The sequence below is a fragment of the Sus scrofa genome, chromosome 3 (assembly GCF_000003025.6).
Source record: "Sus scrofa isolate TJ Tabasco breed Duroc chromosome 3, Sscrofa11.1, whole genome shotgun sequence".
Lineage (NCBI taxonomy): Eukaryota > Metazoa > Chordata > Mammalia > Artiodactyla > Suidae > Sus > Sus scrofa.
The window spans coordinates 121,038,928-121,063,926 of record NC_010445.4 but is presented as its reverse complement, the minus strand read 5'-3'; the positions used below and the strand labels follow the sequence as shown (position 1 = coordinate 121,063,926).

The 24,999-nt window shown below is 44.4% G+C and overlaps 1 protein-coding gene across 3 annotated transcripts in view; it reads right to left on the bottom strand.

Moving 5' to 3' along the window:
• FAM49A (family with sequence similarity 49 member A) overlaps nucleotides 1–24,999 on the bottom strand; it is a 101,357-nt gene that overhangs the window by 5,446 nt on the left and 70,912 nt on the right. For all 3 annotated transcript variants that reach the window (XM_005662738.3, XM_003125345.5, XM_013996336.2), the window contains 8 exons: nucleotides 22,941–23,020; nucleotides 9,684–9,805; nucleotides 8,325–8,430; nucleotides 5,929–6,065; nucleotides 5,374–5,451; nucleotides 5,090–5,206; nucleotides 4,920–4,999; nucleotides 2,960–3,086 (listed from right to left, as the gene is read on the bottom strand). In XM_005662738.3, the coding sequence (XP_005662795.1) occupies nucleotides 2,960–3,086; nucleotides 4,920–4,999; nucleotides 5,090–5,206; nucleotides 5,374–5,451; nucleotides 5,929–6,065; nucleotides 8,325–8,430; nucleotides 9,684–9,805; nucleotides 22,941–23,010 (837 nt within the window). In that variant the 5' untranslated portion in view covers nucleotides 23,011–23,020. The remainder of the gene's footprint in view (nucleotides 1–2,959; nucleotides 3,087–4,919; nucleotides 5,000–5,089; nucleotides 5,207–5,373; nucleotides 5,452–5,928; nucleotides 6,066–8,324; nucleotides 8,431–9,683; nucleotides 9,806–22,940; nucleotides 23,021–24,999) is intronic.

Below are 24,999 nucleotides of genomic sequence, written 5' to 3'. Positions count from 1 at the left end.
GGACAGAGCTTCTCCTCGGGGCTGTGCTCCGTTGAGATGGACTGACTGGATTGCAAACCTGATCGTTTTATGTAATCTCTCTGCCTAGAAGGTTTTTCCTCCTTCAGCATTTTGACCGGCAAACTCTAATGATTTTTTTCAGGACTCAGCTGAAGACGACAACACCAGGAAGCCCCTTCTGACCTCATTACCTCCAGCAGGTGGAAGTAACCACCACCTCTTTGTATTCCCAAGAGTATGCTGGCACTTCTCAGAGAACCTGGAGGTGTTAGTGCCCAGATTAACTGGTCTCCCTCACTAGACCAGGAAAGAGCCAGAAAGGTGACCCACAAGGCAGGATGCCCGGCTTTCATCCATCCTTCCTTATTTAGCATCTTTGTGAACCTCGGCAAGTTTCTTAGCTTTTTGCGCCCTTGTGATATAATTTATTCATACTTTGGGAAATGCAAGAAAACTGAATTTATATAGATCGCATTATATAATACATGTAATCCCAGGTGTTTGGCTTCAAGACTGAGTTGGAGGAAAGTGAACTACCTAAGACAGGAACCCAGGAGGAAGAGCAGATCTGTGGGGAATGGATGACCTTTGACCTGAAGCCGGCCATGCCTCAGGAGTCCAGAGGAGGCGGGGTCTGGAATTCTGGGTGCCATCTGGGCTGGGGACTGAGGTGAAGGCGTGACTCTGGATGCAGTCACTCCATTCCCCTTTCAGGAACTCAGCTCCAAATGCCGCCTCCCTCCAGCCTGTGTTCTTGGCCCCCGTGAGCAGCACCTGTGCTCTACACGACGCACTTCCCTCTGGACCACAACAGCTTCGCTCTGATGAGTTCCCTGCCTGGAGTTCTCTTCCTTTTCTCTGTTTGGTAAACTCCTCCAGGTCCATTTCCAACATCGCCCTCTGTCTCTGTCTCTACCCAGTGAGTGTCTCCCTTGGCCGGGTTTCTAGAGCTCAGCACTGCCATTCTGCATTCCCGAACTTGCTCTTTGGAAGTGCAGATAACGGCATCTATTTCAATATTAGTTTTTTCACGGTCAATGCGGATACCCCTAAGGATTCATAAACCCAGCGCATGGAACTGCTGGTTTAGAAGCAGGCTGGCCTCTGGAAGAAGATCCTTCATGTCTTCCAAGAAAAACGGCCCCTCACAGACATGTGCTCAGTAACTACGAAAACTTTCTTAGAGACACATGCAAATATTAGTATGAACAAACCTTTCTTAGCGAGACCTACATGAACAAACAGACTTCATCAAGACTGGGTGTGGTTGGATCTAACATTATATAAGGTTTACAGCCTCAGCGGGAAACTCAGTAGATGACAAGCAAGGGTGAGTTTTTTAAAGGTTAGCGCTATACGACGTAATTGTACCCAGTATATTTTTAATTATTGAGTCTGTGACAGGTTAACAAATGGCTGTGGTAAGTGAGAATGTCTTACGAGTACCAGGTAATAAATTCAATCCATATTCGCATGATATCCATGGGTTATGAATAGAGCTATTTCTACTCAATCTATGGTATAAAAAATGTTAAAGCCTAACAAAAAATACACTACGTATATTTATCGGTATGGGAAAAAACCTTCCATAATCTACTGTTATGCAAATGAAATGCAATTTAAAGTAGCAATTATAGCAGGGTTCTATAATTGTTAAGTATACACACACACACACACACACACACACACAACATCTGTATATAAAATGAGGGGACATATTTATGCTGACATCCTGATGGTGATCATCTGTCCACGGTGAGGTGGCCAAAGATATATTTAATTTTACAGATGTTGACTTCCTGTATTTCCCCCAAATTTTATAGTAATACTCATTTTCTTGGTAAATAGAAATAATGACATTAAAAATAATGAAAACTCTATGAAGAACCACGACTAGCTATGAGAGGGAGCTAGCACCTCCACATGTGTAATTCAAGTTGCATTATTAATTGATTAATTTTTCTTGATATCCATCAGACTCATAGTCCTTCTGGGCATGCGGACCTTCTGTCTGCAAAGAACTAAAGCACCAGAGAGGCTGTTCTGTAGAGACGAATGGGGGGGGGGTGCCTGCCCTCACGTGGCTATGTCAGAATTAGAACCAAGAGGTCCTAACCCGCACTTAAGAGGCTTTAAATTATACCCGAGATACACTACTAGGTGCTGTAGCAGGCACGTGCTGGGCTGAGAGGAGGTGTGCTTTATCCTACAGTCAACAGGAAAACACCTGCACACCAAAATCATTTGTTTGCCAATCACAGTCATTCATTCAGCAAGAACTCTAAGGAGCATCTATTGAGCTCCACGCTCTATGTGCCAGGCGGATGTGATGTGTATAGATCCGGGTCTCTGTCCTGGTCAACAAACTCCGAGTCTGTGAAGGAGCCAGAAAATCCAACGTGGTAGGCACTCTGGGGTCAGAGCCGAAGCAAGGCTCTGATCCACACAGGGCACAGCAGATGGGCGGTGACATCGGAGGAATGTCTTAAAGGAACCCACCCATCCGAGAAGGGGGAGGGCACTCTGGGCAGAGGAAAGGGCTCGGGCACATTACAAGGACAAGCAAAGGCATGGGACTCAGGCGGGGCAACCTGTAAGGGTGATGGGAGAGGAGCGTTGTTTGGGATTTGCCCCTGGGATCTTATAATCCAGTATCTCCCAATGCCTTTCGCATTGAGCCACATGAAACACCTAAGGATGTACGTTCATGCTGGGGAAGCCGAAGGGGAGGCTTGCAGCCCAGGGACCGTTCCCCTCTCAGCTCCTCCACAGGCTTCCTGCTCTGCGTCTGAGGTCGGATGCTTCGTTGGAGGCACACAGACAGGACTGGACGTCCGTCTGCGGGGAGAGCTCCGCCCTCAGTGGGGGACGACGGGAGGGAGGGAGGGAGAGAAGCAAGGTCTGCTGGGCGACGTTCGCCCGCTCTGATGGGGGGCGCCCGTTTCCCGAGGGTGCTTACGTCGATCTTGGACGTCTTGCAGAAAGCCCCCACGGGGTGCACGTGGTCGTAGAGGATGATGACGCCCACCATCACCCTCATGCAGAACATCAGCGTCTCTTCGCTCGTAAACCTACTCCGGTACTCCCTGGAGGGGAGGAAGAAGGGCAGCAGCGTGACCCCCAGGAACCGAGCGCGGGCGATTCTGGCTCCACCACGGGCTACCTCCGCCTCCTCCAGGCCTCTCTTAAGAAGAATCGCCCGCCCTCAACAACCAGGTTAAGATGCTCTTAAAGAAACCCAGCGATGGTAATTCCCCTTGAACCCGCCCCGTCAGTGCGAAAACGAGGTAAATTACAGGCAGTCAGTTCTCGTCTCTCTGCCCTTCAGCGGGCCAGCTCATCCCGTAGGGAACTCCCCCACCCATTCATCTCCAATAGTTTATAGCAGGTCTCTCTGGCTGTCCTAGATGATAGAGAATAATGGCTTCATTATGGAGAAAAAGAATCAAGCGCATTTCGACAGAGCGGCTATCGGGTCTCGAGTCAGGGGAACTTGCTTTGTTAAGATACAGGCTGCAGACTGGATTGGATTGGCAAAGATGCCTAAAAGAAATTACGGATCATTCATTGGGCTGAGCGTATCTGTGGAGTCTGAGTTTTGGTCATTTACCTTGACAGGGTCACTGATGATTCTAGAGGCTTTCTTAATAGCGACTTCATGAGGAACCGGCCCCACAACAAGGGTGGTGACTCTTTCTATCGGTAATAAATCTTAACTTTGATCTAAGTGAAATCTCTGAAGTTAATGCCAATTTGATGAGGTGCGCTTGATGCCATCAGTTCTGCCCAACACTCTGCACCACCCAGGGCACTGCGGGAACCTCATTGGATGAGGAAACCGGCCCAGACAGGTCAGACCACTTGTCCATGGGCACAGAGGGGCAGCAGACATAAGAAGAGGAAGTGGGACCCTGGCTTTGGAGAGTAGATGCCCTCATCACCACACTGCCTCGTCCTCAACAACCTCCACCGTTTTTGAAATCCAGTAACTAATTTAAGCATGAAGAAACCACTGTGTGTGCAGATGTGTGTGCAGGTGTGTGTGCACGTGTGAGAGAGAGAGGAACGGGGGGGAGGGGGGAGAGAGAGAGAGGGAGAGAGACAGAGAGAAGGGGGCAAGAAAGAGAGAGAGGGTGTGAGAGATGGGGAGAGAGATGGGGAGAAGGAGAGAGAGGGAGTGAGAGAGAGAGATGGGGGAAGAGAGAGGGAGAGAAAGGCAGAAAGCGAGGGGGGAGAATGAGAGAAGGGGGGAGAGGGAGAGAGATGGAGAGAGACAGAGATTTCATTATCACTTTTGCAATAGTCTTACCATTTCTATTCTTGGTACTCGAATTTTTCTTTTTCTTTTTTTAGGGCTGCACCCATGGCATATGGAAGTTCCCAGGCCAGGTGTTGAATCAGAGCTGTAGCCGCCAGCCTATACCACAGCCACAGCAACGTGGGATCTGAGTCTCATCTGTGACCTATACCACAGCTATAACAACGCAGGATCCTTAACCCACTGAGCGAGTCCCGGATTGAACCCGCATCTTCATGGATACTAGTTGGGTTGTTACCGCTGAGCCACAATGGGAACTTCTCAAATCTTTTCTCCAGTGTCTTTAGAACCATAGCCAGTTATTTAACCTAATCCTCCATTTGATCCTTATACAGCTGCTCCTGCCTCTTTGAGTTGAATTTCGATTCTGCAGTCTAACAAGCTAGGCCATCTTTGAGAAGAGATCAGTTAACCGATTTAGGCCTCGACTTCTCTGGCTATAAAATGGGCCTAACTACCCCCTCACCCAGAGTTCCTTATACAATTCATTCCATTAGTACATAAGTCAGTGTTCAGGTGCTGAGCCAAACGTCAGACATCACCGTCACCATCACAGAGACAGGTGAACTCTGACCGGGAATCCACCCCCGATTTAACTTACGGAGTTTCCAGCATGACTTTACAAACGCTTGTCATCGTACTGAGGCAGTCTGTGGTGTTCTCTATTGGCAGGGTTTTGTTCTAAATGGGAGACACAAATGGGCGTTAGCTCGGACGGCAGCTCTCACGGGCCACGGGGCGAAAGGTGCCTCGCCGTCCGATGTCACTTACTTCGGAGACAAAGTGCATGGTGGCGTTGCTGAGGGTTTTCAGCATTGGCGTGGCTTCTGCGTAGAAGAGGGACATTCGATTGGCCATCTCATTGTTGACTTCATTCTCAATGTCTAGCTGATGAAAAGAAGACGACAAGATGCGATTGATAAAGAGATGTCAACATCTCAAAACAGTGTCCCCTGGAAAGTGAATTACAAAGACCGCACTGTCTCCCCCCCCAAGGCAGGAATCAGAAGAGACGTGGTGCCCAGGCGGGTAGGCCCGGAGATCCGGGAACTCACATGCATGTTGTTGATGCGATTGCGACTGATGGTCCTTCTGTAGTAGCTGAAATCATTCTGAATGGCCGGGTTCCTCATCTGCAGTTCAGAAGCGGGGCAAGAGGTCCCTTCTCAGCATGTGATGGGCAACACACACCAGGAGCCCAGAAACTACATTCTGCCCTCACACCAGGACTTCCCTCTGTTACCCAGAGTCACAGCGACGTCCAGTTAAAAACAAACACTCAGAGCATCATTATTTAAAAATATGCCCTGTTTTCACCCTAAGCTAGATTTCAGGGCGGTCACCCTAGGCTGTTCCCAAAGAGGAACAGACACTTGAAATGTTTTCCTGGCTGCATGGGGCTAATTTTAAACTTCCATGTACAGACCACCGTCTCAAATCACTTTGACCACAAGGAGTGAGAGCCTCACCACACCCCGTGTCTCTCTAGGGAAGAAGCCACAGTTCCCTCATCTCTCTGCCCCGGACCTCACAGCCGCTCGGAGCACCTGTATACACCGGGGGGGGCTCCGTACGAATCTACTCAGCGGCCCAAGCCCACACGGCCTCACCTTCAGCTCATCGAATCGTAGGGTGAAATGCAGAATTTCCGCAAACTCCTTGGCGAGGGCCTGCTCCCGCTCCAGGTGCTGGGTTGGCGTGTAGGGTGGACAGGTCAGCGATTCCAATAAACTCTGAAGAGCTTTTTCTGAAAGTCGAAGGGATACAGACATAGTTGAGGTGGCCCACAGTGACCCCTTCCCCCCAAAAGCACAATTTGCAGCCCCAGGGGACATTCTCAGAGACAACTTGCTTGAGTCCTTCCTCTCCAGGTTTTTGCCCAGAACTATGCGAACTGAGATGTGTGTGGATGAGGAAAAAAAGCACTGCCCGCCATCCCCATGCCTGGGCAGGCTGCCTCCACTGCAGAAGAGCGCCCCCACCTGGGGCCACACAGTTTTGTAAACTGTCTTCCAAAGCCCAGCTGGCCCTTTGGGTGTTCTGTAGTCCCGAACTCTAGCACTGTTAGAAACCACAAGTAGGTGCTTCTGGATCATGTGCATGAGACAGCCACTCAAGATCCAGGTGGAGAAGTTCCTGCTGTGGTTCAGCGGGTTACGAACCGGATTAGTATCCATGAAGATGCAGGTTGAACCCCCGGGCTCACTCAGTGGGTTAAGGATTCGCTGTTGCCACAAACTGTGGTGTAGGTTGCAGATGCAGCTCAGATCTGGTGTTGCTGAGGCTGTGGTGTAGGCCAACAGGTGCAGCTCTGATTCGACCCCTAGCCTGGGAACTTCCATATGCTGAAATTGTGGCTCTAAAAAAAAAAAGAAAAAAAGAAGAAAAAAAAGATCCAGTGGAGATGGCTCTAAACACATCAGTTAAAAGTCATGCTTTGCAGAGAGAGAAACTTCCAGTCCATTCCAGCTCTTCTCTGCATCTGTACTCTCACCAAACCCCAGCAGTATTTTGACACACATCCTCTGCCATATCCACCTCCACTGCTGCCCTGGAAACCTGTGGGTTCCCAAAGCTTCCTTCCAGTTTTTCCTTCAATATACTTCTCAGGGCACCGAGTCATTTAACCAGTCCTGCAGAGCAAGGGTAGGCAAACGATGGCCTACGGCCCAAATCTGGCCCACAGTCAACTTTTGTAAATAAAGGTTTATTAAAAACATAGCCATGCTTTATTTTCCCTGCTTTAGGTCTTGACTGTGGCTACTTGTGTGCTACAATGGCAGAGTAAAGAAAGCGGATGCAACAAAGACGGGATGGCCCACATGCCTGAAACAGCTTATCTGGCTCCTTCCAGAAGAGTGTGCCACACCTACTCTATCTCCTGAGAGGTCTCTTCCAGTTTCTCAATGAGGGATCACTAGCCTTTTCTGTCTACAGGAACACACTGTCGTCTGAGGCAGCTCGTCTGACCTTGACCTGCTCTGACAGGTGGCATTTTTTTGTGTCTGCTGAGCTGAAGCTCCGCTCCTTCGGATTTCAGTTCGGGGCGTCCTGACTCACACTTTGAGGAAACATAGAAGTCGCTCCCGCTTCCACGTAAGAGTCTTCAGAATCTCTCCCTCTAGTGCAGTTCATTGAACTCTTCCCTCGAGTCTTAGCTTCAAGTTCTCTCAACGTCATGGCTATTATTCCACCAGGGCATCTGCATTTCTCTGTCTAACTCTTAGAATGAGGCATTCCCTTCTGACAAAAGTCGAGTAAAACGTGCCTACCCCCTCCTCGTTCTAGATCTATTATATGAACTAGTGAAACCTCAGAGAGCTTTACTGTTGGGGGAGAGATTATATCATCTTGATAGCCACACGGAGCCTGTCGTCAGCCAGCCTTGATCTTATTCCAGTTTCTGCAAAGCCATCCTGTACCTGCACCAATTTTTTTTTTTTTTCCTTTTTGGCCACACCCATAGCATGTGGAAGTTCCTGGGCCAGGGATCGAACCTGTTCCACAGCAGCGACTAGAGCCGCTGTAGTAACAACACTGGATCCTTAACCTGCTGCGCCAAGACAGAACTCTCCTGTACAGACTTTCTAAAGCTTACAGACAGAACTTCATATTTGTTTTTCTTATAGTTTACCACACTAAATGTAAGCCATGATTCCAGCCAACCAAGTTCTTTTGGGATTAGCAGGTAACCCGTTATTTTCCAACTTTTCTATCCTTCCATGTGTGATCAGACACACAATAAAATTGTTGAGTCAGACTTAGCTGAAAACAAAACCACAGGGACACCTATTAGTAGAGACACTTAATATGCCAATAAACAGAGGGGGAGACGCCCCGAGGTGGACTGACAGAGGTGGACATAGCAGGTGTTTTTATACATGAGTGGCCTCTGGTCACACACAGCGATGGACTGGGACAGCTTCCAACACACTGAGATGATCCCGTTACTTCCTCAAACGCCACAGCGAATCTTATGGGACAGGAAAACCATAAACGCACTCACCTAGCCTTATGGAAAACTCATAAAATCTCTTTAGCCTCACGACCAAAGGACACACTGCATTCCAAGCTTTTTCTTGAAGTTGAATGTCGTTGGGATTTTGAATGGCCTGCAGAAACATGAGAACAGTGTGTTTAAAAAAAGCAGTAAGCTCCACATCCTCACAGCTTAAGACTGAGAAAGAATTTTAGTTAAAAAAAAAAAAAATACAGTTCCTGATGTACTTTGCTAATGGGTGCTTCCTCGGTGGATGTCAGTTCATGGGCATGTCCGCCAAGATGCTCCATTAGAACAGCGATTTTGCACTTGAATGTAATGCAAATGGCTCAACAATTAGATACCATGTCATTTTACTTGTTTCTCTTATCTTTAGTGCAAAAAAAAAAAATGCATGTCTAATTGAAGCAATTCAGCCCTCCTCCATCACCATTAGATTCTTCTAAAGTTGACCGAGTGCTCATTATGAAGGAAAGATTCTGTAGATATTTCCCTTTCTCTCTAATATGTATTACATTCTGCCAGTGTGTGATAGTGCCTAAATTACCCAAATTAAATGGTGACCCCTAAAGGAGAAAAACGACCTCTTAATAGGCTGCTACTTTCTTCGAAAGGCTATTTTGTCTGAGTTTTCGCAGCTTGAGGATTAGGGTGCTGGAAGTATTTTTTTTTTTTTTCCACATAATGGTGGTGACAGCAGTTAAGACTGTGTGTGTGTGGGCGTGTGCGTGTGTGCACTGATAGTACCACCAAACTCATTCTCTCAAACAAAAGGAGGGTGGAGCTTCTTGTCTTGAAGGTATCATGACATCTCATAAGCCACACTGACAATTTTCTTTTTTTTCTTTTGGTTGGTGTTCTGTTTTTCCTGCATTTATTTTTTTTATGTCCCATGTCATTTCAAGATGACAGACCTGCAGGCTACTTACAGGGACGTTGTTTATGGCTCTTATTCATGATACTGCTAGCACCGGCCAAAATTATTACAAAATGTTGGAAAGTTTATGTAAACCCAGACCTCATGGCTCATATTTCAAGTGCTCCTGGATTTTACATGTATATTTCCCTTATATGAAGTATCACACTGACACATTCTTGTTTAAATGCGAGTTCTGCAATGTCAAATCTATGTCAGAGAAGAGAATGGCTTGTACTTTATGTGGTTCAGGGCACCATGTGCTCAGATTAATGTACTAGAATAAAAGGGACCATTCATACATTATTTAAGGACACATCACCCTCCTTGTGCTTCCTAGTGTGCTAGGAAACACTAGGGCTATTACTTAATCTTGCTGTGTGTGTGCATGTGTGTGGGCTTCCTCCTCCACCAAGGGTGCTGTCAGCGCGGTGTTATTATTGGCATACGTCTCGGATCTCTGGCCCCGCGCCCTTGTAAGCCTGCAGGTCAGCAAGGATGCTCTCGGAATCCTGGAGGACGGCGCTGATCTGGTTCCATATCTCCCTCTCTCCTTCGGTGGGCTGGGCATCTAGGCAGAAGGGAAAGCAAAAGACACAGAGGGCTTGTGTTTATAAACAACCCGAGCAGAGGCCTGGCATTCACTTCTACCTGCCAGACAATTCTGCTCCACTCCTGCAGGTTTGGTGTTTCCTCTTTAACATAATAGGTGCTAAGGAAGGAGGATGAAAACAACTTCTGCCCATCACGCAGCTCAAAAGAGTCGTCAATATTTCACACACAGTAAACAAAGCATGCATAAGTCATATGCCCTTATTTATTTATTTATTTTGCCTTTTTAGGGCCACACCCTTGGCATATGGACGTTCCCAGACTAGGGGTTGAATCAGAGCTGTAGCGGCCGGCCTACACCACAGCCATAGCAGCACGGGATTCGAGGTATGTCTATGACCTACACCACAGCTCACAGCAATGCCAGATCCCCGACCCACAAGCGAGGTCAGGGACGGACCCCGCATCCTCATGAAGACTAGTCGGACTCATTTCTGCTGTGCCACAACGGGAACGCCCACTGATTTATTTGTAGAGAACACTTTTTTTACACAGCTACTAGGGGCCAAGTGGTACACTGGGTGATAGGAAGAATAAGCAGTCTCTTTTAGGGTCCACTTTTAATAGAAGCTATTGAATATTTATAGAAAAATCTGTGACTCTGAGTGTAGATGGGAAGAGAGTTTCCCTTATATTTCCATATTACAAAAGCTTAAAATATTAGATAATCCTTGCAGGACAGAGATGTACTTTCCCGACATGATGATATGTAGAAAGCATTGAGATTTTCTTCGAAACGTGAACTCAAGCAGTGCAAGGAGTTCGTTTCAAAGATGCCTGGACTGTTGATCTTTGGTGTAAACCAGGAATACTATCCACAAAAATGAATAGCACATTCAAGCTTCAAGGCGAAGAAATATTCGAACAGCCACAGAAACATCCCCTTAGCTCCTCGGTGAATTCCTACTTGATTACATTCCTGGAGCCGATGTCATGTTTTTGTCTGTAGGAGGATTTGGTGGGGGCTGGTGGGTGGAAGCTGAATGGTCGTAAAGATTGGATTTTACTTACCTCACCATACCTATAAAATGGGTTTCTTGCCTGGCCTAGTTAGGAATTCATCTCCATATAAAACAAAGGCATTGCTAGAGTTCCCGTCGTGGCGCAGCGGAACTGAATCTGCCTGGGAACCACGAGGTTGCAGGTTCCGATTCCTCGCCTTACTCAGTGGGTTAAGGATCTGGCACTGCCATGAGCTGTGGTGTAGATCACAGACGTGGCTCAGATCCCTTGTTGCTGTGGCTGTAGTGTAGGCCGCAGCTGTAGCTCTGATTAAACCCCTAGCCTGGGAGCCTCCATGTGCCGCAAGTGCGGCCCCAAAAAGCAAAAAAAAAAAAAAAAAAAGGCATTGCTAATAGAAAAAGAGGTTAGATGTCATCTCCTAAAGATCCCTTTTCAAAAATCCAAGTCTCAGTTTCCTGGTGGTTTAGGGGTTTAAGGATCTGGCATTGTCATTGCTGTGGCTCTGATTACTGCTATGGCATGGGTTTGACCCCTGGCCTAGGAACTTCCACAAGTTGTGAGTGCAAGCCAAAAAAAAAGGAAAAAAAAGTCCAAGTCCTAAGGCACTCAATTTTCCCAACGGACTTCAAATCCCAGTTTTGACTAATCTTGATGGGGACAAGAAAAGAAAATTCACAAAACAGGTGATACCGAAGCGAGGCACTGACCATGCCTGGTGCGTCTTCAGAAAGGCTGAGTATCAGAGGAGCTGGGCCAGGTGGGGCTGCTCCCACTCAGTCACCATCTGCTGGATTTATACTAATCCAAGGCCAGACCCTGGAGAAGTGATGCCCATGGAGCTATTTTAGACTATTTTGCTTCCCAGATCCTGCTGAGACCTAAGACATTGGTGAGTTCCCAATGTGAAGGGTGAAATGGATCAGTGTGCAGAAGAAAAGAAAGCAAAGGCTCTCAGAGATTATCCGAAACTTGGCAAACGGTTGCTTCTAGGAATGAGATGGAGTTCAACTAGCAGGTGAGGACGGACTCATGTGGACCAGGGTGCAGGGAAGGGTGAGGTGGGTGTGATCTGGGAGGGTGGAGACTGCTCCACATAAGGGGCTGGGACTGAGCCGACTGGCTGCAAGGCCAGGGAAGGCACCCAGGCCGAGCAGGAGGAGGGCTTGGCAGCAGGAGAAAGCGCAGCTGGGCCTGGAAGAGGAAAGACCCACCAGGTCAGGGTAGAGAACCTAGCTTGGGAGGCAGAAAGACAGAAAGAAAGGTGTTCATCCTTTACCCTTGGCTACCCTTCCCCTCTTACACTGTATATTTCATCCCTTCCTGCTTCCCACACTCTTCTCAAAGCAATATGGCGGTGGATACAGAAACCTGAAACCCGCAAGCCAGGAAGCACTGCAATGGGACCGAATTCCAGGGTAATGCTGGCAATTTCCAAGTAAGAAGAGAGTCAGGGAAGAAAAAAATATAACAAAATGCAAAGATCCTAGCAAATATATTAAAAAATCAAATATTCTTCACTCAACTCCTTTCCCTTTTGGATGAATGTATCAAAAACTCACAAGCTAAACACAAAGACAATTTCATATACATATACATATGAATTCACATTCATATATTTGAGGAAAAGGAAAAGAAAAATAGTCTGTGGCCAGGATTTTGAGAGGTAAGTCTACTTGAATATAAATACAAAGTAGTATGGAAAAAGGGACTTGGAGACCAGAAAAGGAAGCCTTCTAATCTTGGCTGCTGTCACGTGGCTCCACCTTAGCAAGTCACCACTTGCTAAGTTTTAAACAAAACAGAATTTAAAAAAAGAAAAAATGTATATATATGTATACATGGGTCACTTTGCTGTATAGCAGAACTGTAGTTGGACATTGTAAATCAACTACATTAAAAAAAAAAAAAAAAACAAACAGAATTACAGCTAAGAAGTCTAGAGAGTTCCCACTGTGACTCAGTGGTAACAAACCCAACCAGTATCCATGAGATGTGGGTTCAATACCTGGCCTCGCTCGGTGGGTTAAGGATTTGGCATTGCTGTGAGCTGTAGTGTAGGTCACAGAAGCAGCTTGGATCTGGCTTTGCGGTGGCTGTGGCTGTGGCTGGCAGCTGTAGCTCCAATTCAGTCTCTAGCTTGGGAACTACCATATGCCCTAAAGAGCAAAAAAAAAAAAAAAAAGCTAAGAGGTCTAGAAGAGGAGCACTAGGGAAGCAAAGACAAAACACCCATTCTTTTGGTGATCACTGGAACACAGAAGGAGAAAGATTTCAAACTTACTTTTTAATAACAGAGGTCTTTTCTTAAGTGCTTCAAAAATAAGACGGTTTCTGGTGGCCTGACCTAAAAGTGCTGCTGGCCACAGAGAGGCAAGCTCCTCTCTCTGTCCCAGGTGAGGCCACACTTCCAAAAGCAAATCCACGCTGACATTTATGTGAAGGCAAAGAGCTGGATGAGTAACATGGAGGGAGTAATCCCTTCTGCTGGCAGTAACTTTCTCCTGTGAGACAGGATCCCCCGGCCCCAGCCTCCCTCTCTGGGAAAAGGTTTCTTCGGGCAGACATCCTAGTGTCCTATTAGTAATGTTTCCCCTGTGTCCCTCTTTGGCAGGGGCAGGGGCAGGGTGGGGAGGATGGGAGAAATCCAAGCCATCAATCCTTTGCCAGGAACGATCCTGACTTAGAAATGCCTTGGCTCCTTCTCTTCCATAATTTGTTAGGCTTATTGCAAGCCTTCATTTCTTTCCTCCTTCCTCTGTCTTTCCTTCCAGCTAATAATGAAGCCCTTGGTGCCGGCAGCACATCCCTGCCTTCTGGGCCAGGCAGCTGTAAAATTCTCAGGGGGGATTCAAATCACAAGCGGCATCAACGCCTAAGGTGGAGACCGGCAGGGAAAAGTCCTAATCTGTTTCCTTTTCCAAATGGGAAAAGGACTGTGTAACCCTAAGTGACATCTGCTATTGGCCCATATCCCTAAGTTCATGATTCATCCCACTTTGACCCCCCAGCTAAGTGACCGGACAGTCAGGGCTAATTCGTGAGACTCTGGTCCATCAGCCTGTGAGCCTCAGGCCCTGTTTGTTTCATTTGACACTATTGCTCCAGGACTGAGCACCATGCCCAGCACACAGCAGATACTGGTAGAAAAATGTGCTGAAGAGTTGAAACAAATGATTTAAATACACTTCTCACATTGTTTGGTGATGGTGTTTCTGCTTGGCTTTGAATTCTGAGATCTCTGGAGATAGGGTCTGTATTCTTGGTCTCAGTGCCCCCACTATGGTCTCCCCACTGCGGACACCTATGAACCATGTCATTCCTCAGTGAATCAATGAGGAAACTGACCAGGTGGCGGAGACTATGGGTGTTGGGAAGCAGCGAAAGAAATGAAGGCCTCCTGGGAGTTGCCTGTGTGGTTAACGACCTGACATCGTCTCTGTGAGGATGCAGGTTCCATCGCTGGCCTTGCTCAGTGGGTTACGGATCTGATGTTGCCACAGATCTGGTGTTGCTGCAGCTGAGGCATAGGCCTCAGTGCAGCTCTGATTTGACCCCTAGCCCGGGAACTTTCATAGATCACAGGGGTGGCCGTAAAAAGGGAAAAAAAGAGAAGAAATGAAGATCCTCCTACTTCTAGATCTTTTCCTTTATCTCTTCTCCCGAAATAACTTTTATACTGTTACGTCTCACTGTTACCATGGAGACAACATGCATTTACCTATAATCAGATGGCTATTCGCACTTTCATTAACACTTGTGTTTTTAAATAGCTCACTGTTCATCTATAGCCTCAGATGTCTCCTTGGTGCAGCTAAAACACTAATAGAATAATTGATGAGTGAAAAATTGCATTTAATGTTTACTCTTCCAATTCTAAGGCTGTTACCATTTTGCTGTCTGGAGCAGTCCTTTGAGAGGCTGGGGGTCTATATTTCTGGCATTCTCCAAATTCAGTGGGCCACCGTGTTTTTAAAATGTACTGCTTTCAGATGTCAGAGACATCTTGAAAAAGACCTTCAAGAATTAGTGACTAAAGAGGTTACTCTATTTAACCCAGCAGCAACCTCCTAAAGTATTTGCTGGGTGAACAGGAACTCTGAATTAGAGTTTTGTTTTTCTATTTTTAACACAAAGATTGACCTTTGGTCAAAGGAACCCACAGGCACACACCCACACAAGTGCATACCTATAATATTACTGATGGACATGGGTCTTTAATTTCCAGTGGCAGCTAGCAAAATCTTCCAGGATGTTTCTTCTCAAGAATCACATTCGAAATTTCTCGTCATCACCAGTTATTCCATCCAAGTTGAGAACAGTTATAGAGAGCTGGACTGCTCCCATCTAACAATGAAGCTGTTAAGAAGCCCTGTGATTTACACAGGCAATTTCAGACACCAACACATCTAGGAGCCCTGGAACAAGCCTATCCTGACCTTTCCCCAGGCAGTGATTGAAACCCCTATTCTGAACTTGCTATTGAGGAAAGTAGGAAAATGTGTCATGTGCACTGTGACCTTGGATGCATATATTGATTGTCAAGAACTTGCTGAATTCCAAGTGCCTAGAATCTTTAATGGAAAATATCACCTTATCAATTAAGAAAGTCAAAACAGTATTCATTCTGTTTACACATCTATTTATCCTCCTTCAGCTCACTCTGCTAGTGATGGTGGATACTAACTGTCAATGTTTTGGAGCCACCGGGGTCAGGTGGAGGTTTCATGGGGGTGGGTGGTGCTATTTACTGAAAGCAGAAGGCTTGGCATTCCATTGGGCGGCTGGCGAGGAAGGTGGCCAGGGGCTTTGTTTGTCGGGAACAAGCATCTTTGGTGAACAGACCCCAGGGCACGGCAGCTAGGGCTCAACCCAGAACAGGGCTGTCAAATCGAAGTGTTCTTATCTCTGCACATCAGCCAAGGATGCACTCTGTCTCACAAGCACCAGGAACACACATACCTTCTCCTAACAACCTGTTCGGGACCTCGTGGCAAAGCTGACAGAGAATCAAACAAATGAACCGAAGATAATGGGAGCAGAAGATACAATTTATTTGGAGATGTCTTTGGCGTTGAAGGAAGCCCTGGCATCTTGTCAACAGGATACATCCCTATCTTTGCAGCCCACCAGCTGTTGTATAAACAGTGAAGAGAGGTACAGCAAAAAGGACGTGCCAAAGCCAGACATTGAATCTATGGCTCTTCATTCCCACCCACTCCCTCACTTCCCCACCCCTTTCCCCTCCAGGATGAACTAAGAAACATAAATATCTAATATTAACATTAGGGGAACGCAGAATGGAAATGATTTATAGTAGAATACTAACTGCAAAGGCCCATTGGAAAATGTTAAGTGTGACTGGGCTGTCCTATTTGTACAGGAATATTCGTCATCCTATGTCAAGGCCCCTTCCCGTGGAGCAATCCGATGGGGGGCGGCAAAGAGCCGGGAAGGTTAAGATCCGTGAAGGCTTGTTTATTTCACTCCCGGGCAGTGGGATCCCTGTGATGTCATGGGGGGGGGAGCTCCAAGGATGGAGTTTGGGAGACCCAGATCTTAACTCCAATTTACCACTTGCTGAATACAAGACCTCAGGGCAAACCAATTCACCTCCTGGGTAGCATATTAATTCTCGGGAAAAAAAGCGAGGTTGGCAAGAGCCCCGGCTCCTCCCTGCACTGTCCTGTGGGTCCACAACCTATAGGATCATAATGAGGACACTGACAGATGAAAGGCACTTAAAAAGCAAAAGTGCTAGAAAGGAAAGAATCTTTGTGGATGAACCCCCGCGCGGCATAAACCAAATTGCTTCCCAGGTCTGTTCTGTTGCTTTGCTTTTTGTTTGTTTTTGCTTCATTTGTAAAATGTCCCCAAACATCCCTGATTTTCCTCCTGTCCTCTCCCAAGATTATCTGGCCTCCTCTGAACAACCTTAGCAGAGGGGAGGGTACCAGAGAGGGAGATATGACAGAAAGGAGCAGTAGCAAAAAGCAGCCTCTGTCAACAAAGAAAAAAGCCCAGATGGTCACCTCATCTGACACCCCCACCTGTTTTAAGGAGTAGGACCCAGTAGTCCTAATGGGTCAAAATATTCAAAACCTTTCTGAGAGGACAACGGTTTGGAAGCTTGAGATTTTCTCTCTTAACTCTGCCTCCTTCCCCATCAAGCACCATTATTGTTTCTGGTATTCTTATTATGCCCATAAAGGCGGGATTTTTCTTATAATGAAAATCATTTTTCCGTCCATGTGCTTAGACACCCATTCTCAGCCCAGTCTAGAGCCTGTACTTCTTTTGGCCAGCCCATCCCTCGCTCTCGGTTCTAACTATTACAGACTTCTCCTCTGCTACCTGCACTATTAGCTCTTCATGTACTTGCATCTGATCTCCCAATAAAGTTACATACTCTTTGAAAAAGAGGGCATGTTCTTCTAATGTTCTTACATTTTCGTGCCTTATGTCAGCCCTCCATGCGTCCCTGAGCCACTAAGACCCCATCCTCACCTCTGCTATTCCTTCCTGATGCAGGAGACATTCTGCAGATCGTTACTGCATTAGCATCAATGAGGAGATCAAAGCTCCTAAACGAGTACTTCACGCCTAGGTCTATGCTAGATACTGAACAAGTCACGTGTGATATAAGCATAAGATGCCATCCAAATCCTTTCCACAGGGAAGGTCCTTAGACTGAAGTGAAATAATACCAAAGAGACTGAGCTATGTTAGAAGGAATGGAGAACGCTGGAAGAAGAAAATATGTCTAAATATTAACAATCTATGGAGATGACAAATACAAAGGCTATTGAGGAGTTCCTGATGAGGCTCAGCAGTAATGAACCCCGCTAGTATCCATGAGGATGCAGGTTTGATCCCTGGCCCCACTCGGTGGGTTAAGGATCCAGCATTGCCATGAGCTGTAGTGTAGGTCACAGATGCGGTTCAGATCCTGAGTTGCTGTGGCTGTGGTATAGGCTGGCAGCTGTAGCTCCAATTCAACCCCTAGCCTGGGAACTTCCACATGCCACACGTGCAGCCCTAAAAAGAAAAAAGAAGGAAAGAAGGAAGGAAAGAAAGGGGGGGGGAGGGAGGGAGGGAGGGAGGGAGGAAGGAAGAAATGTTTATCACAGTCTCTGAAGTAAGCATCAGGGGGCATAAGTAAAAAGTTAACAGAGAAGACAAAAGAGAATACTAAAAATTGATCTACTCAAAAGGCAGGATGACATTAAGAGAGAAACAAAGAGCACACATAACAAATGGAAATCGATACGAAGATTCACTCAGATACAAACATTAATGAAATGTACATACAATAATTAAATGTAAGTGGACTAAACATGCCAATTATGAAGTAGATATTATCAGCCTGGTTGAAAAGCTTGGGCCAACTCTGTGTTGTTTGCAAGAAACACACGATACAGATAAAGGCAGACAGGATGGGGGAGTACATACCACTGAAGACACTGACCATAAGAAAGATGTTAATGGTCAAGAATATGACATCTTTAAAGGTATATTTAATAAAAGACACGTGGGACCTCTAAACACTTTTGTCAGTAAAACTAAAGAATATATAAACAAGTGGAAAGGCAGACCATATCCACAGGTGGGAAGATACTGCCCAGATGCCAATTCTCTCCAAATTGATCTACAGATTTTGTGTAATTATAATCAATATCCCAGAAAGATTTTTTTTGTGACATCTCAGAAGTGATAAGCAAAGATAAATCAAATTATTTGAAAAGCAAAGGAGCTAGACTCTTCAAAACATCTTGAGAAAGAACAAAGTTGAAGGTCTGACTCTTCCTGACTTTAAGGCTGCACGGTTTTTAGTTTTGGTATTAATTGGTGAAATGGATCAAAAGCAATGAGGAGAAGAACAGGTCCAGGAGTAGCCCACATATATCTTAGTTAATGATGTAAGGATATTAAAGTAAGCACTTGTGCTGGAACACTTTTATACCACGTGAAAAAGGAAGTAAACCCAATACCTCTTTCACAACATATACAAAAATTAGTTCAGGATTGATCATTGTCCTAAATGTAAACCTTAAAATTCTAAAGCTTTCAAAAGGAAATGTAATATTTTGATGACCATGGAATACGCCATGATTTCTTAAAGAAGATATATAGCATTCATTTAATAAAAAAGAAAAATGGGCGTTCCCATCGTGGCTCAGTGGTTAATGAACCTGACTAGGAACCATGAGATTCCTAGCCACTTGCTCAGAGGCTTAAGGATACAGTGTTGCTGTGAGCTGTGGTGTAGGTTGCAGATGTGGCTCAGATCCTGCATTGCTGTGGCTCTGGTGTAGGCCGGTGGCTACAGCTCCAATTAGACCCCTAGCCTGGGAACCTCCATATGCCGCATGTGCGGCCCCTAGAAAAAAACAAAACAAAAAACAAAAACAATGATAAATCACTCTTCATCAACATTTAAAATTTCTATTCATGGAAAGAAATAAGTAGTGGGAGGAAAAAATACAATAAGAAAGATGATGTATAGAAATGTGAGCATAAACTGTAGAGCCTACCACAAAGGTCAAACAAATTTAAATCAGATTTACAAAACTGGAAAACCTAAGGACAGACGTGTCTAAGTTTATATTATATTTTGACCCAGCTTAATTAAATCTACTTGACCCAGTTCAATTATACTCCATTACTGACTTCAAAAAGAATATTTGAGACTCAAAGCAGAGATGCCAAACACATTTAACTGTTGCTACATGCTGTTCAGCCTTCTCTCTCTCCACTCCTTACTCCCTAACTCTCTGCATCCAGACTTGTACTCAAAGCAATGCATCCTGAGCCTGCTGGGCAGCTAACTGTCCAACACGTCATCCCCCTTTTAAGCCTTTTCCTTCTTGTCCACTCTGCAGCATTGGAATCCATTTACACTCCCTCCTTTTTGAACATCTCTGCTGTCCTGGCTGCCTGATCTAGCCATTCTATCCCGTTTCTTCACATGGCCAGCATCTGTTACTCGGGTTCACTCAGTGGCCAGTGCTCCAAGCTCAGCTGAGCACTGGGGCACCACCAGGTGGGACCCAGGCCCTGCTAACAGGAATCTCAATTTAGTAAGATGTCCTGCTTCCTCTTCAATGTAGCTTCTCTCCCAGAGCTTCTAACACCTCAACCTCTCTTTTAGCATAAACAAGTCTGAGGTTCCCATCCACTCAGCTCTTGCCAGCTCAAGTTTTCCCTCAGGGATTTAAACTATTCTCTTTGGAAAACTTCTCTGGGTCTGCAGAAAAACAAAAACAAAAACAAAAACACACTCATTGTTTAAAGTCCATTCCAAATGCCACCTTTGCCAGGAGATTTCTCTAATTCCTGTAGTCATGTGTTTCCTGAAACCAGATGTACGCTTTCTCCCTCTACTCCCAGGGCACACCATGCCTCTCTTAAGCCCCTTGTTTTACTCTGTCTTGAATTCTGTGCCTATTCTGTCCTCCACACCAGCCTGAGGCTTCATGAGGCAATGGCTGCTTTTGTTCCGCACTCTCTCCCAGACATCACCTGGCTTACAAGGATGTTCCAAATCATATTCGACATGTTGTTCCCAGATTGAGCTGAAATCTACAGACTAAAGGGCAAATCATGACCATAGCCCATCTCTCCCACTCTTTCAGTCCATCAACCTTCTTTCTTGAAAGTTACCTTTAGGAAACAGGACTTAAGAATCAAGAAACCAAATTTCTTTTTTTTTCATGAGAAGTCTTAGTTTAGCACTTCTAAGAAGCTGCCTGTGATGAGCATGTAGAGAAGGAACACAGAGGGATGAAGAAAGCCAACAACTGGGCACTTTGCTGTATAGCAGAAATTGAGAGAACACTGTAAATCAACTATAATAAAACATAAAAAAAAAAAAAAGCGAGAGCCAGTGACATCTGTGTTCCCATCTCAGTTCTCCAATCATTTCCTATGTGACTTCAGCCCAGTGATTTCATCCTCTCTGTCTCAGTGGAATAACATTAATCTTTTCCTTGGGATTGAGGAGGAAGGAAAGGGGATTTTATATGTTTCTATAAATTTATAGCTTTCTGTTTTTCTTATATACTCCAGTCCTAGTCAGCAATGAGACACGAGGCATGGGAATCTAGTCCACATTTCCCACTCTTGAAAAAAGATCTAGAAATGGAGTTTTGGTACCATAGGCCATTATCACAACTCAATATTTTAAAGGGTTTTCTTTAGCGGCCATGACCTTCCTGTAAATAATATATTAGGAAAATATCTGAAGTACAAGGCTGAACAGGTCAGAATCCTTGGGTTGTAGGCGGTGGGGCAGGGGAACCCCTGAGATGTTGCCTCAGAAGTCTGGTGCTCCTGAGAATACCAGATGAAAACGACTGTTTAAATCCCTGCAGATTTCACTTTTACCACTTTAAAGGATTTTAAAATTAGACTTGACAAAGAACTCTACACTATTCTTTGTGGAAACGATGGAAAGCCAAAATTGAAGAACAGCTAAATAGACAAATGGGGCCACTGAATTCTGGTAGGTGTTAAGAGAAGCATGCATAAGTGCATGTGGAATTTAAAGCTTCCAAAAAAGAGTAGCATGTAACTCCCCTTGGTGTTAACATGTCCCCAAAGATGTGAGAGAAGAGGGTGTTTTGCCACTATTTTGGCCTGTGTGCATGCTGAGTGAAACAATGACAAGAAGTGAAGGGGACCAATTAAAAAATGCACGCAATTAGGGTGTTGAAATAACAGGCAATTTATTTCATAACAATTCTTCAAAGTTACTAATAAATCTTCATTTTAACAACAATAACAAAGATATATATACTGCAGAGGAGTAGCAAAAGTTACACCAACTGAAAAAGCCTATTCTTTCTGAAGTATCAAATCAATTTGGCTCTCAAGCTCATAGCTGCGCTCTTTACCAAACCCAACCAAATCCAGCCAAACCCAGCCAAGCTCAACCAAGCCCAACCAAATCCAGCCAAACCCACCCAAGCCCAACCAAACCCAACCAAATCCAGCCGAAAGCAGCCAAGCCCAATCAAACTCAAACAAATCCAGCCAGACAAGCCAAGTCCAACCAAAACCAACCACACCCAATCAAACCCAGCCAAATGCAGACAAATAACAAAACCACAACAGCAAACTGAGTTAAATCAGAAGTGAGATCTCTTTCATTAAATATAATATAGATTAATTTTTTTTCAGAATGTATCGGCTTTGGAGGCACTTTCCTTTTCAAGCAGCTATTTTAGACACCCCAAAGAGTCTAAAAAGATACATCTAGGAGCTTTCTCACCTTTTGGTTTTGCTGTATCTTGAAAGAGTCTTCCAGCATTTACCCAGAAAATCTATTAAAATGTTTAATCTATGTACAAGGAAGCTTCAACTTATTTTAAAAGTAAATAAAATATTTGAAAAATTAGAGTTTAAAGCAAAGTAAAGTTTGTAACAGATGGTAACAACTGAGACAAAATACATTTAACAGCACTTGGTATCGTGGAACTGCAATTCAAAAGAGAGAACACAGGACTGAAGGTAAATGTATTCAGTCAAAAAATAAAGAAGGTAAGAAAGAATCTCTGTATTTATTCAGAGACCATTTTACCTCAGAAAAAAATTTAAAGTTATTGATAAAAGAAACATAACCTTTCAGATGAAAGTGGTGTATCCCAGAATCCTGAAGTAGCTTTGTATTGCATTATTGTCAAATAATAACGAACTGATAGAAATGAAAAGCACTCAAAGAGCAAAATAAATAATCTGTAAGCCTCATTTCTGGTATCTTTCACATCTACTGATACTTGTTCTATATCAATCTGTGTAAATTACTAGGTACACTATTTTCCCTGGGAATATGACATAGTAAATTATGAAAATTATTAGGAAAATACATGAGGATGATTTATGCTAAGCCAATAATACATAATTGCTTTTTAAAATCAAAGAAAACCATGGGCATATTAAGAAAATGTTCTTTGGGGGTTTTAAGAAATATATACGAAAAGAAAGAAGGAAACGATCTTTGAAGACTCAAAAAAATGTAGAGTGTCATTTAGATGTGGTTTAAATATCACAATCTTTACTTGAATCTTCTCTATCAACAAGCTATAAAGAAAGTGAAGAGTTTTCACCATCATCTTTTAATTATTGGAACTTACTTTCAAAATCCAGGAAAAAATGCGGGTAGTTTTCAATTTCCCTGGTAAGGACTTTGAGCAGGTTTCCCATCCCAGCAAACCTAGGAGAGGCAACATAAAACCAAATACCATTAGCAGTATAAAAAACAGACTTCTTTAAGGGTTGGACATACCTGACTGATTTGCATAATATTACTGGATCCCAGTAGCTTTATATGAAAACCCATCAGAAAGCATCTTTATACCAGAAGATGAGGGATGACTTGTTTTTTGTTTTTTTTTTTTTTTTTTTTTTAATGGCTGCACCCAAGTCATATGGAAGTTCCGGGGCCAGGGATTGAGTCTGAGTGGCAGCTGTGGCAATGCCGTAGGCTTTAATCCACTGCACTGTGCCAAGGATGGAACCAGCACCTCTGCAGCAATCCAAGCCACCGTAGTCAGATTCGTAACGCAGTGCACCACAGTGGGAACTCCTAAGCAACTATTTTTTTTTTTTAAGCAACTATTTTTAATTCAAGGAATCAGAAATGTTATAGGAGGCAGAGTTTAGGTATTTTCCAGTGTTTCCTTTTCCTCTTCACTAATCCTCTGAATCCTTACAGTTAATATTTCAGCCTTGCTTTGTTTCTGTTCCATTGATGTGGCCATATACCATGTCAATGGACAAGCAGAACAGAGAGGGTGTTATTAAAATATCTGTCCAGAAAGATACGTTTCTACAAGTTCCTGAGGAAAAGAGTTTAGAAAGCACAGATTTACCCTCCTAGGAACCCCTCTTAGTCTGTACAGGAGGTCACATTTCCCTGAGGTGTAACCCTAGGCAGGTCAGAGGCCCTTGTAATTTGACACTTCAGTGGTAACAAGATTAGGCATTTCATGAAGTGCAAACATGAAAAGGTATACTATCCAAAAAGTTATTTCAATGAGGCTGCAGCCTGAGGCATTTGTTCAGGTGAATCAAATCTCTAGTGAAATACAGATTTGTTACACATCTGCAATCTCAGCCTAAAAAAGAAAGAGTAGGGAAAATGTAGTTATTATTTAAGGAAATAGCAAAATTTCTACTGCTTTCATCTCTAGACATAAACGATCCTCTTCAGGAGGCTCGTGTCCACTCATTCATTCTACACATACTGATGGCTTGCGATTTGAGGCTGGACGCTGTGCTCTTTGAAAGGCATCTCTCTAACCCGTAACTCAGACACCTTGCCTTGAGAAGGATCAACTGAAAAATCACTGCACCAATAAAAGGGAACTGCGGGGCTGTCATTTTCGATGCACGTGGCCTCCAACAGTATTTATGCAGCTACAGGCGTCTTTACAAATATGCCACTGTAAGAAAGCTACAGTGAAAGAGGAATATACTAAAAGGGTGAGTTTTTGCATGAACATAACACACCAAGCAGGTCCCTTGGGTGCAGAAGATGGTATAATCTAGCCTCCACAACACCTGCTCTGAGAAAGTACTCCTACACCTGCAGACGTCATCCATGGTATAAGTCACGGAAGCTAGAAAAGAAAAGGGAGGTCTGTTTTCAATCCTAGCTCTGTTTCCTGCTAGCACTGTTATCCAAAGCAAGGTACATTACTCTCTATGCCACAATTTTCTCATCTGCAAAATGAATTTTTTAAATGTATCTATTTTATCCATTCTTAAGGATTCATAAGCTAAAAACATATAATGCTTATTAGCAGTTCTTATAGGACGTGCAGGAGGTGCTCCAGAAACATTACGTGATAATTGCCCCCATCATAATTATCTTAAATCCTTCAAATACTTATTTCAAGTTCTCCTATGAGAGAAGAACCAGATACGTTGTATGTGGCTCTAGGGAAGAGAACTAGAACCAATGAAGAAATAAGCGGGACGATCTTTATTCAGTGTCATGAAAACATCTCTAACCATTAGGGTTGTCCGTATATTGAGTGATTTGCCCTGTGAAGTATTGAGTTTCCTGTCACCGGTGGTAAATAGAAATATGTATATTACATTTAAATATTTAGTTAAAAATATTATAAAAATGAGTTAGGCAGAAGGCTGGCATTGATACTCCTTAGACCTTGCTCAAATTGAAATATA